This window comes from Leucopleurus acutus (assembly GCF_964270905.1).
Source record: "Leucopleurus acutus genome assembly, chromosome: X".
Taxonomy (NCBI): Eukaryota; Metazoa; Chordata; class Mammalia; order Artiodactyla; family Delphinidae; genus Leucopleurus; species Leucopleurus acutus.
This window is the reverse complement of record NC_139148.1, coordinates 60,725,272-60,737,529: the sequence shown is the minus strand read 5'-3', so window position 1 is coordinate 60,737,529 and position 12,258 is coordinate 60,725,272. Positions and strand designations below refer to the sequence as shown.

Genomic DNA, 12,258 nt, shown 5'->3' with positions numbered 1-12,258 from the left:
CTCCATCATGAAACCCTTCCTGAGGCAGCGTAGAGTGGTTACTTTGGTGTAGAGGAGATAGCACAGATTTTGGATTAGAATAGGCCTAAGTGTTCATTCTAGCGCTGCAGTTTTCAGCTGGACATATTACTTAACCTCTCTGACCCTCCATTTCCTCACCTACAAGTATGGGTATAGTAATAGCTATGTTGCCATTACTGAGATGATGTATGTAAGTGCTTAATTTGGCACCAAATCTGGTCCATACTGGGTGCTCCATAAGGAGCCTCCTTTCCTTTCATCCGCCTAAGTTGTTTGTAAGTCTGGGAATAAAGTTTCAGACTTTATTATGATTGAGACACATGCTTTTCATTAAAACTACATTGAGAATTAAGACCGCCACCCCCTGACAGCCATCCTTCCACTTATATCTGAACGTGGCCATATGTACCGCTACGTGTGTGCAAACATGCTGACTTGCGTACTTCAGCACACACACGGCAATTGACAACTAGACAGTCAAGAAAGCACCGTTAGGTGAGACAAAGAGTTTAGTTCAGTGTTTCAAAGAGCTGGTGAATTGTTGGAGGGTGGCAAAGATGGTGAGAGGAAGTAGAAATACACACCTGTATAGAGCTTACTATCAACTAGGCACTATTCTAAGTGCTTTTTATGTAATGAATGCATTTGATCCTCACTACAGCCCTGTGACATATGTACTATTATTATCTCTATTTTACAGAAGAGGAAACTAGGCATAGAGTGGCCAAGCGACTTGGCGAAGGTCACTATGCCGTACCAACTTTTCACAGGGGCTTTAGTTGACATGGAAGACATCCGGTCACCGTCCTGAGTAAATTACCCTTTCTCTCTGAAGTCCATTGAAGTCCACTGTCAGATCGCTCTGCCATTTCTTCCACAGTTCACCGTCAACCTTAATGCATCGATCTTGGATCTCCTCAAGATCTCCACAGTCTGCCTACCATGATGGGTACAGAATTGCCTACAAGTCTAGTAGGGGCCTAACTTTTAAAAAAAGAAGGGTCCTGCCTGCGACAGCTGAGAGTTCAAATTCCTGTGTAAGTTTCTCCACACAGCTTATGAGACCCTTCATGACCTGGCCCCAACCTACTTTGCCAGTCTCACCTCCTATGATGCCCCCCACCCCCCATCCCTGGCATTCTTTGCTCTAGAACACACTCTACTCCTTCAAGACTCTGAGCCTTTGCACATGCCTCTATGCTCTTCCCTGCTGCCCTTAATTCAACAGGCTAAGCACCTACTGTGTGCTAAGGTTGTGAAAGTAATTACCACACAGCTTGACAAGCACTCTAATCAACCGCACTACTACAACGTCCTGTGGGGATTCAGAATGGGGGGAGGACTCCTTCTCCCTGAGGGACTTGGGGGAAGGGGACGAGGAGAAGAGAGTTGAGGGCTTCACATAGGAAATGACCTTTGAGCTGAGCCTTGAATGATTAGGAGTCTGCCGGTCAAGGAAGGGGAAGGAAACTGCTAAATTATCTCTGGCTCCTCCATATCCCCACACTCAGACATCAAGTCCTGGTGTCGATTCTACATCCGAAGTGTCTCTTACGTTGGTCTCCTCTTATTCCTCCTGCCACTGTATGAGTCCCACAGGCCCCACTTGGGCTATTGCCCCAGTTCCATAGCTGGTCATTCTGCCTCTCATTTTTCCAACCCCCAATCCACTGTCTGTAGCTGCCAGAGTGAGCTCCCCAACCGCAAATCTGAAGGTGGCACTCCCCTACTCAAAACACTTAATGGTTTCCACCAGCCATAGGACAGTCTTAACCCCTTATAGTGACGTACAAGGCCCATGATACGATGGTCATAGTTTATCTGTCCTACCTCCCCTCTAGCCATTCCCCTCCTCAAATCCCACGCAGCAGATTATTTGTCTAAGTCTGAAGACAATACCATACACTTTCAGACATCTGTGTGGTTTCTGCCTGCTTTATTCCCCCTCCCTAGAGTGCCCCAATCCTTTCCCCACCTGACAGGTTCAGACTGGCCTAGTCCAGGGATCAAAGAGAGCCCAGCTTGGTGGGCTTTTATAGCACCTTCTCTCCCACAGGTCAGGTCTGGCATTTAAGTACTGTGGAATCAGTAAATGGAGCAAGCAGTCCCTTCTAGCCACCACTGTGTGCACCCAGGCTGTCTGATTGGGCATCTGAATCAGTTCATGGTTGCCATGCCAATTCTCTATGGAGACTGCAGCCTGCTTTGAAATCCCAACTCAGTTGGCTGGGGCCTTGACTACTCTCCTAGTTCGGCCAGTCCCTTCATCCAGGAGCTGACTCTGTTCCTTTGTCCTCAGCTCCTCGTATCTCTGCACACAGATGCCTTTAAAAGACCATAAATGTCCCTAGAAGCACCAGTGCCATGAGAGAGAGTGCAAGAAGCTCCTATTACCAGCCCTTTTCTACCTCCAGATCAGACCCTTTGAATAGTGACCCTTAAATGGATCATGCTCAAGAGAAGTTTGCGACATCTTCTGGACTCTGCTGTTTGGACTGCTGTCCATTCCCTCGGGGAGCCAACCCTACTGTTGCCAAGTTCCTTCCACTATCTCCAGCCTAGCTGAACCGGCCTCACTCCTTTCTGGCTCTTTGTGAGTTCTAGCATGCCCTAAGGCTGTGGCCTCAGTGCTTGTGATACTATCATTCCTTACTTTACAGTGTGTAACTGGCTTTTGAACACATCTTGTTTGATTCTCACAAAAGCTCTGTGAAAGAGGTAGAGAGGTTATCATCAATCCTATATTGCAGATGAGGAAGCTGAGACTCAGAAAGGGTAAGTATGATGTGTCCAAGGGGCTAGAGCACCAGGTTTCCGAATTCCATCGCCGTCTTCACTACCCTGGTCACTCTTCCAAGTGTCTACTGTGTGGCAAGTACTAAGCCCCGCTTGCCTCCTGTTTCTCCCTTACACGATTGTGACAGAACAAATACAAAAGTCAGTCCTGGGGTTAGCCCGCCACACCCTCCTTGCTATCTTGTGTACACCAGCTCCCCTCAAGCTTCCTTTGGCCTGCTCCCACCTGCTTCACAGCAAACAAGAGTGAGAGTCCTCCTTTTGGCTGGAACACCCAGCCCGGTAGCTTTATTGTTCCACCACTGCCCCCTGGAGAGGAAAGCCTGGATCTGGAGATGGAACCTCTTTCCAAGGGGGATTCGTAGACTCTTCTGAAGAGAAACTAGATGTCTGAGGTGAGGGATTTAACATTTCTCAATGTGAGAAGGGCATGAAGTTCCTTTGTTGAACCAGGATGGATTTTTAAAAAGAAAAGCTTTCTCTCCATGGCCTTTTGGACAGAGAGGAAATGCTGTTGTTTGTGTTGTGTTGTGTTGTGTTGTGTTGTGGGTGGGTGGATTTCAATAAGAAAAGAAATCTCCCTACCATGAGGGGGTGGGGACCTCTCCTCTGACAGAGTATGCTGTCTGTTTCTAAGGAGGAAGGAAATTTCTTGCAGGAAAGGAATGTCTCTCTTTTATGAGAGGGGGAAGCTCTCTCTCAGGATTGCTGAGTGTGTGGGAAAGGAATACTTACTCTCCTTTCTTTTCTAAAGGAGAAACCTCCTTGAATGAGGAGCCCTTCCAGGCTTTCTGTCTGAAGGGAAAAGACTGTTTCTGGAGAACAATTCTGCTAAGATTATGCCTGATTTTCTCTTCCTTTCTGATATACTTCCCACAGGGAGTCAGCATTCTCTGAGAGGGAGTGTCAAATTTTTTCTATTAAGAGGTAGGGAAGCTGAGGGGAGAAACTTACTGTGGGGAAAACTCTTACTCCGAGGGGCCATAGGTGAGGGCAGTGACTCTGTGATGGGGAACCCTCATGAAACTGGGGGAGTCCTTTGGGAATCCGAGGAACCCAGAGTGTTAACGGGAGCTTAGAGAGGTGCTAGGGCAGCCCTTGTCTGCTCACAAGGAAGCTGAAGCTTGGGGAAGGGAATGCCTTGCTACTAAGTGACAGAACCAGGAGTTGAACCCAGCTTTATCAAGGGCCAGCCTGGACCTCTTCCTACCACAGCTGACCGAGGGAGAGGGAGCTACCTGCTTCTTGGGCGAGTGATGCTGGCAAGGAAACTGCTGCTGCTGCTGTGAAATCTTTGACCTGTGTTAGAGGCATCTCTCGGGTGGGAGGCATTGATTCCTGAGGGAAGGAAACTGGGGAGGAGGGTAGAATCTGGGGCTATGTCGGAGGAAAGGGGTCAAAGTCACTGTGCAATCCAATGGGTGGCTTGGGGGCATCAGTCAGCAGTGAACGCTGATTTTCGAGGAAGAACAGGGTATATTTCTCCCAGGAGTGCAGGGGACGTGTGGATGGAGCCACGGGGATGCCGGCTACCCTCTCCGACTTGCGAACTTTCTCTATCATTTCCTGTCTCTCCAGGAGGAGTTGTCGTTTTAATCTTTTTAAAATCAGAGGAAGGGGCCCAAGGAAACTTTTTGAGGGAATGTAGATGTTTTATAATAGATCGTGGTCATGTTTATGAAACTGCCCACAATTACCAAAACTCAATAAACTGTATACTTAAAATGGATGAAAAAAATCACATCAGAGGAAGGGGTAAGTGAATTAAAGCCCAATAAAGCCGTTATTAAAAAATGGGAGGGGGGAACCCCAAACCAAAACAACAAAAAACAGGAGAGAATGGCCCTGGGCCTGGTTTTGCCCGGCCTGGGGGGTGGCGATCCCTCCTTGGCAGTCTCAGCTACTCAAGTCACTAACTCTTTTGCCCATTCCTTTCTTGATCAGCAAAAAGCCAAGGCCAGCTCATCCAGGGGGAGGTCAGAGGTTGCAGGAGAAAGAACTTCACAAACACACAAGCCACCTCTTCGTTTACTGTAAAATCCTGTTTAATGTGTAACATTTCAGGCAGAGAGAGGCCTTAGGGACTAGAGGCAAAGGCAGCCCTGACCAACCCCCACTCCAGCTTATCTGCCTGCTTCTCCCCCCCTACCTCCTCCACCCCAGACATGTCCTCCTTTTCCTCGGGCCCGGCAAGCACTCTTCCTCCTTTTCTTGTGTTTGCTACCCTCCCTTATCCACCCACACGTCCACAGCACCCTCCCTCCACTCCACTTGCCCACATCCCTCCCTACTGATGTGACTCCAGAAATAGGGTATCTGACAGCACGGGGTTAAGATTAGTTTCATAATTGGAGATGTTGTCAGAGCATCCTACCTCTGGTCCCCAGTGGTCCCAGGGAGAGAGAGAGTGAAGTGGAAGGGGTGCGGGCAACGAGCGCGGCCCACACGCCCAGTAGCCTTGAGTGCTGGCGTGGGTGGCCTCCAGCTCCCCACCCCTTCAGCCCCTGAGGCAGAAGGCCCTGGGAGGAAGGGAAGTTGGGAGGGAAGGAAGGTTTTGATGGAGCAATCCCTAGCAGTCCGAGGCCTGTGCACCGGCAGGGGAGAAGGAGGGGCAGGCCGGTGCAGGGTGGGGGACGGGATGGGAGGTTGCCTGGTCTGTGGCATCAGCAGGCTGAGCAGCGGTCGCTCTTCTCGGCCAGCCCGGCCCCGGTGCCGGGGCTGCGGCGCAGTATGTCTTTCAGGGAGCCGTCCTGCTCGCTGAGCAGCTTGTTGATCTCGTTCTGCTTGTACTCAGGTGAGAGGCGGTGGCCGAAGCCCCCGGAGCCCTTGCGGGAGGGCGGATTGGAGCGGCGCTGGGCTCGGCGGGCGCAGGCCCGGAAGATGAGGTACACCACCTCGGCCACGTTGAGGATGATACAGATGCCGGAGGCGGCCAGCATGAAGACGGTGAAGACGGTTTTCTCCGTGGGGCGGGACACGAAGCAGTCCACTGTGTTGGGGCAGGGGTAGGCCTCACATTTGACCAGCCGCACCATGGCATAGCCAGGGTAGAGCAGATAAAAGACGTACATGAAGGCGGCCTCGAACAGCAGCCGGAAGACCACGCTGATGACATAGGTCCACCACAGTGTCCCTGAGATGTGGACCTTGTGCCTCTTCACCTCCTCCAGGTGTAGGGGGTCCCCGTGGCCCTCAAGTCGCAGCATTTTCTTTTCTATGTGCTGCTGGTGAGCCACGTGCATGGCCACGAGGAGAGCTGGGGTGGAAACCAAGATGAGCTGCAGAGACCACAGACGCACATGGGAAATGGGGAAAAAGTGGTCGTAGCAGACGCTGTTGCAGCCAGGCTGGAGGGTGTTACAGATGAAGGAAGACTTCTCGTCACCCCACACGCTCTCGGCAGCCACCACCAGCACCATGATTCTGAAGATAAAGATGACCGAGAGCCACACTCGGCCAATGGCAGTAGAATGCCGGTTCACACCACTGAGCAAGGTGTACAAACCCGTCCAATTCATCCTGCCTCATTCACACCTGCAAAACATGAGCCACAGAGCAAGCTGTCAGGAAGCTGGGGCCGAAAGCCAGGCACCATGACACTGCCTGACACTCCCTTACCCCTTCCAAGAGCCAGTGACAAGAAAGGAAGAAGGAGAGTCATAGCTTTCCTCACCACCCCCTCTCCCGTGCTAGCCTCTCCTTCTCTTTCTCTTCCTCCTCCTTCTCCTCCCTCATTCACTTGATGACTTGACCTCCCTGAGCCCCATCTCCCTTCTTCGCCTTCATCCAACATTCTTTCCTCTCCTGCCCTTTGTTGCCAGGCCCATCTTGTTCTGCTGTCGGCCCATCCTCTTTAGCTCCCCCTCCCCCAGCTCCTTAAGTCTGGACCTGGGGCAAACCCAACAAAGCCTCATTACCTTGGGGAGCGCCTATCCCTGAGGCCACCCAGACAGGTCCCCTATGGTCTCATGTCTGTGCAGGGGGAGTGGTCCCTGGGTCCGCGCCTGCGTCCCAATTCATCGCCGCCCGGTGCTGGGGAGTCATATGCTGCTTTATACCCAGTGTCTGCACAATGGGACCTTTGTGGGGCTCTGAACAACGCCCTTTAGAATTCAGATCAAACGCCCTGACTTCCGCCCACCCTACACACAGAGCACTTGTGTCCCAGCGCCGGACACCCAGCCTGCACCCACCTGTTCTGTGCCCGCCCGGTCCATCGCCGCACCCGCCCCATAGCCCCACCAGAAGAATGGCCACAGCGGGGCGGGCGGGGGGAAGATGGAACAAAGACAGGTGCATGTAAGAGGGGACCCGGGGGAACCAGGAGGCTCTGGGCTGAGGCCCTCTCCGGTGACTCTACTAGAAACTTAGATTCAGCAGGATTTTTCCTAGGCTTAGATCCCCTCCAGGGAACGGGTGAGCTTGAGCTTAGGAAAGGGAGCTCACATTTATCAAGCCAGGAACTGTGCTAAGCGTTTTCCCATACATTCTTTCTTTTGACCCATTTAGCAAGTGTCTAAGGACTGTTACCCCAGTCTTTCCAGCTGAGGAAGCTGAAGCTCAGATAAGTTAAGTAACTCACTCAAGATCACACAGCTGAAGTGTTTAAGTAAGATGAAACACAAAGGTATCCGCAGCAGAAGTCTAGGCTCTTTCCACGGTATAATCCTTGTGCTTTTGCTGATGGTGTCCACAAAAGCGAAGCCTAGCCGTTAGTGACAACAACAACAGCAGCAGCAGCAACAAAAGCAAAGGCTAATGCTAGCCATAAAAGCACAAGAAACAAGGAAGCTGCTGACCGGTGCGTACAGTCCAACTCCAGTGTCATGGAGCAAACCCTGACCATCCCTCCTTGAGCCCATATCGAGGGTGGCCAGGTGAGGACAAGCCAGGAGGAGAAAGCAAACGTTAAGCAAGCAAACAGAAAGTTAGAAGACGGACTAGGTAAGAGTCACCTAGCTTTGGGTGTGAATCCTGGTTCTTCACTGGCTACGACTTTGGGCTGAGTTACCGAACCTCTGAGTCTGCCGTGTTCATCTATATATGGGGCTAATACCCAGGGTTATGGTGAGGTTCAAAGAAGCAACCTGCAAAAGTGCTTAGCCCAGCTCCAATATCATAGTTGGTGATCAAGGGAAGTAAAAACCTTATCAGGAAGAGAATACAATGTGGCTTCGGAGGAACTAAGTGATCTGCCAAACCCAATATACCTCTTTTTTCCTTCCCAATGCTGTTGTTGACCTATAGTGTCTCTCTGAGACAGAACAGACTGTTCCATTGCTGCCCTGCCCCCAAGTCAAGCATACATGGTAACTCCTGCTTTCCTGAGCTTGCCGGTTGCTCTAGGGAAGAAATTCCCCTCTGTCCCTTAGGCAGGCAAAGAAGGCCTCCTTCTACCTCCCACCACTTCTGCCATTAAGTTGCAAGGAGATCATGCTGGAAGCCGGGAACTGGCTGTGAGAACACACAGGCCTGGATGCAGGGGCAGTGGTTGTTGTAGGGGAAAGGGTAGGGTATTAGCAACTGGAAAAGCTGTGGGGAACGGAACGGAATGACAGGAACTAGGGGACGAAGGGACGGCCCATGGGAGATAGATTACGTCCCTGAACAAGGTTCCTTCATTTAGCTTAACAAAAAAACCTCAGCCAGTTTATGCTGTGGGTCTAAACCAGTATGGGAAAAGCAGGGACGCAGATGCCCTTTCTCCCAAGCCTGGGATTCTGAAGGCAGAGCTGCTACAGGAGGTACCCCGGGAAGAAACGCTTCATCCAGTGAGACATGTTAGAGTCAAAAACAGGTGGTCGAGGAGCATTATTAAGAATAACCATTTCCTGAGCCCCTGTTATGTGCCAGGCCCTTGCACGCACACGATCTCATGTGAATCTCAGAACAACCCCGTGACGGAGGTGTTATTTGTAATCCTCATGTCACAGACGAGGAAACTGAGGCAAAGGAAGGCGAAGGGACTTACCCCAGTGTCACAAGGGTCATGCAGTGAGTACGTGCCAGAGCTGGGATTTGAGCCAGGTCAAGCTGACTCCAGAGCCCATACCCTTTCCCATAAGGTTTTACTGCCTCAGTAAATCATTTTTCTTTCTATGAGTGTGTTTCAGAAACAGAGAGATCGAAGACTGGTCTGGCTTTTATTCTCCTCTAGCCCTTCTCCCCTTTCCTATAACTGACAGTTGTTTTCCTCTCCTCCCTTCCCAGGGCTTTCGGGGGCCTCCTGATTTGTTCTGTTTCCCCTTCCTTACCTTTCTCCAGCTGCTTCCTCAAGCCCTAAAGCAAACTTCATGTGTTCTCTTCTCTCTGTCCCTCAGCGGTGCCCCACAGACAGCCTGGCCACCCCTGAGTTTCTAGGTTCTTGTAGCTCTCTGCCTCCCATCTTCTTGAGCCCTCTGGGACATATCCAGGAGCTCCCTTTGGGGCCCCTAAGGACCCTTGTGCAGGCGCTGGGATCTCAATTTTTGCTCTCCCTTTGGAAGGAGAGCTGATCCCTATGTCAACATCAATACCTCAAGGGTTTCATTTCAAAAACATCCAGGGGACTTACCTGATTTTGAAATCCAAACTGTTTTTGTGACTTTGGGTTAAAGTCCAGGTATTGATATGCTCTGTATTGCTCCAGGAGTGTTTTGCTCTCATGTTTAATTGGGCAAGACTTCTCTGACCATGTCAGGCTCTGGCCTTGTCCTCATATTCAGGTTTGCCCAAGCACTCGAGCACAGTTCCAAATCAGGAGATCGTCCTTAGTGCCTCCAACTAATATTATACCCACTTCTCAGACAAGGCAGTCGAGGCTCAGGGAGGTTAAATAACTTACCTCAATGACAACTGCACTGCTGCTAAATGGTAGAGTCAAATTTCAAATTTGTTCTCCTCTGACCCTAAAGCCTTTGTACACTGGCAGCCTCTCTTCCTTAAAGGACAATGCATTCTGAGACCAGGCCCATAACTCAAAAACGTATACTCCTTTCCACATGTGCCAGCATGCGTGGGTATGCGTGCACACACGCACACTTTCATCAAGTCTGTCTCTCTCTTTCTCTCCCACCTCTTCCCAACTCCTTGTGTCTTTCTGGTTTGGGGAAGAGAGGCCCGGCTGGGCTGGCTGAGGTTACACTCAGCTTCAGACTCCACACTCCCTCCCCTGTTTCACAGGCAGCCTCTGGCCAGGAAAGGACAGGGACCTTTCTTTGAGATTTTCTTCTGAATTCTGGGCTGCCTTCATCAGTTTGGCGTGGCTAAGACCAAACTCCTCCAGCCCTCTGCCTCTTCACCTGCTTCTCTTCCCTGCCTACCCCCTGTGGTTCCACAGCACCTCAGTCGCTGCACTGTTCCCTCTACGCTGCCATACGTATTCTGTGGCCGGGCTTGGGTCAGGGCCAATCTAGCTCATTCCAGTTTTCTTCTTCTCTCACTCTGCCATGGTCTTTCCACAGAACTCCTGCTAATATCAGCTCCCTTCGTCACTGTTTGGACTATGCCCTCTTACGGCTCAATCAGACTATGCCCTCTTACGGCTCCATCAGCTATCTGACTTCCTGTTGCTCTCTACTTGGGCTTATTATAGCAGCCACCATTTATGAAATACCTACTGTGTGCTAGAAGTGGTCTGTTCCTTAACTCTTATCCTCACTACAACCCTGTGAGCTGTGGGTTATTGTCTGCAATTCACAGAGGAGGAGATGGAGGCTCAAAGAAGCTGAGTAACTTATCACACAGCTGGTAAGCCAGTCCTGGAGCTCAGATTAGGATTCATGTTGGCCCCTCACCAAAGCCTGGGTCCCTTCCCCATTGCTCTGCTGCATCCTCATGTATACTTCTCTCCATTCAAACCCCTCTTGTCTCTATTCTCCTCTCCCCATCTCATTTTCTAAAAGTCCATGCATTCTGAAGTACTATTCCCAACAGCTGGAACAACTTTTAAACAGCTGGGGGGGGGAGCCACCCGTCTTTTAGATCTCCCAGTCATCAGTTACTCCAAGCTCAGCTTGAGTCTCCCTGTCTCCCTCAAGAAGATGGAAACACATGCTCCCAAATCTTGGCCCCGTTGGCTGGTCCTCTGGGCCTGCTGAGTGCACTGTATTCATCCGCTGACAGCCCCCATGTTGGTTGCATGCCTGGTTTACCTTCTAATCAGGGAAGGAAGACAGCACCTGGCAGTGCCCAGAGGCCCCACCGAACCCTAACCCTGTGTGGCAGGAAATGTCTTAAAGAGATAAACTTGGCCACCCTGAGCTTGGTGGGGGCCCCTCAAGTCTTTCTGGGGATTTGACCCTGTGGAGATGAGGGGGATTCTTGTCTGGGAAAAAAAGAGTGAGAGCAGAAGCAACACGGAGCCTAGAAAGAGGATGAGTTGGGGGTTACAGAGAGAAACTAAGCAAGCCTGGCGGGAGGGGCCTCAGCCCAGCTCAGAGGGAAGCAGAGGAGGGATCTAAGTGGCTGAATGCTGAGCCCAAGAGAAGGCAAAACCCGGGCCTCTCCCCAGCCCCCGCTTCTGCCCTCCTGGGCCACACCAGCCCCCGGGGCCCACCTCCCTCAGCCCCCAGCTTCCTCACCTGGCTGCTGCTGCCCTTTCCCAGGGAATGTCTGCAGGCGTGTCTGCACTATGTCACTAGGTACTGTCAGCCCAGTCCAGGGGAGGGACAAAGAGTCCAGGGCTGGAGCCAGATATGGCCCACAGCCCAAGAGGAACCAGACAAACATTAACCAGCCCTACTTCCTCCCACACACAATCATTAAGTAAGATTGATCCCCTGAGCTCCTAGTGGCTTTGGAGACACAAATCACATAGCCTGAAGTTACTGCCCTGTCCCAGACGAAGAGAGGCATCATCGTCGCCCATGTATGCATATTTAGCCCAGTCTGGGGGGCTGAACTGGACCTGGGCTCATTAACAGCCCTCAGCCTTCCCCCACCCCTGGCCATAGGTAGATCCAATGTGTGCCATCCCTTCCATCCCTTCCAGCTCCCAGTCTTTAAAATGATATGACTATGGGGAGGAAAAAAAAAAGCCATGGGCAATGCTTACTGGCCCCTTGAGGCTGAGGTGAGAGACAGCAGTGCTTCCCCCACATGGCAGTACCAGGGTGCTCTGTGGCCCTCTGTTTATTGCCCATGCCCTGAGTGGCTAGGGATGGACCAAAGTATTTCCAATCCCATCCCAGAACCCCAAAACCTCTTCAGAATTGCCTTCTACCCTCGGGGCCAAGGCAGTTGAACCACAAAATGTATCGTGTGCAGCAACAGATCTTGGCAATCATTAAGGTAAACAGAGAATGTCAACCATTAACTGAGGGATCAGTCCAGTTTGAAGGAAGGTTTACCTGAAGATCCTGCTAATTCTGTGACCTGAGGGGCAGTGAAGAAATAAGTGAAGTCAGCAGAAACTGGTCACCTGCCTTCTCTTCACCCCAGCCCAAGCTCACTGCCAGAAAG

At 51.2% G+C, this 12,258-nt stretch overlaps 1 protein-coding gene across 5 annotated transcripts; it reads right to left on the bottom strand.

Moving 5' to 3' along the window:
* Nucleotides 1-4,848: 4,848 nt before the first annotated feature.
* On the bottom strand, nt 4,849-11,459 carry GJB1 (gap junction protein beta 1). Of its 5 annotated transcripts, none has more exons than XM_082865195.1 (2): nt 11,379-11,459; nt 4,849-6,351 (listed from the first exon to the last, which is right to left on the bottom strand). In XM_082865195.1, exon 2 carries the CDS (start codon nt 6,333-6,335, stop codon nt 5,481-5,483), a length of 855 nt encoding a protein of 284 aa, XP_082721321.1. In that variant the 5' UTR covers nt 6,336-6,351; nt 11,379-11,459; the 3' UTR covers nt 4,849-5,480. The 5 variants fall into 5 exon arrangements, with proteins under 5 accessions (XP_082721321.1, XP_082721324.1, XP_082721322.1 ...); XM_082865198.1 differs by lacking the exon at nt 11,379-11,459 and adding an exon at nt 9,371-9,873; XM_082865196.1 differs by lacking the exon at nt 11,379-11,459 and adding an exon at nt 9,072-9,327.
* Nucleotides 11,460-12,258: the final 799 nt, after the last annotated feature.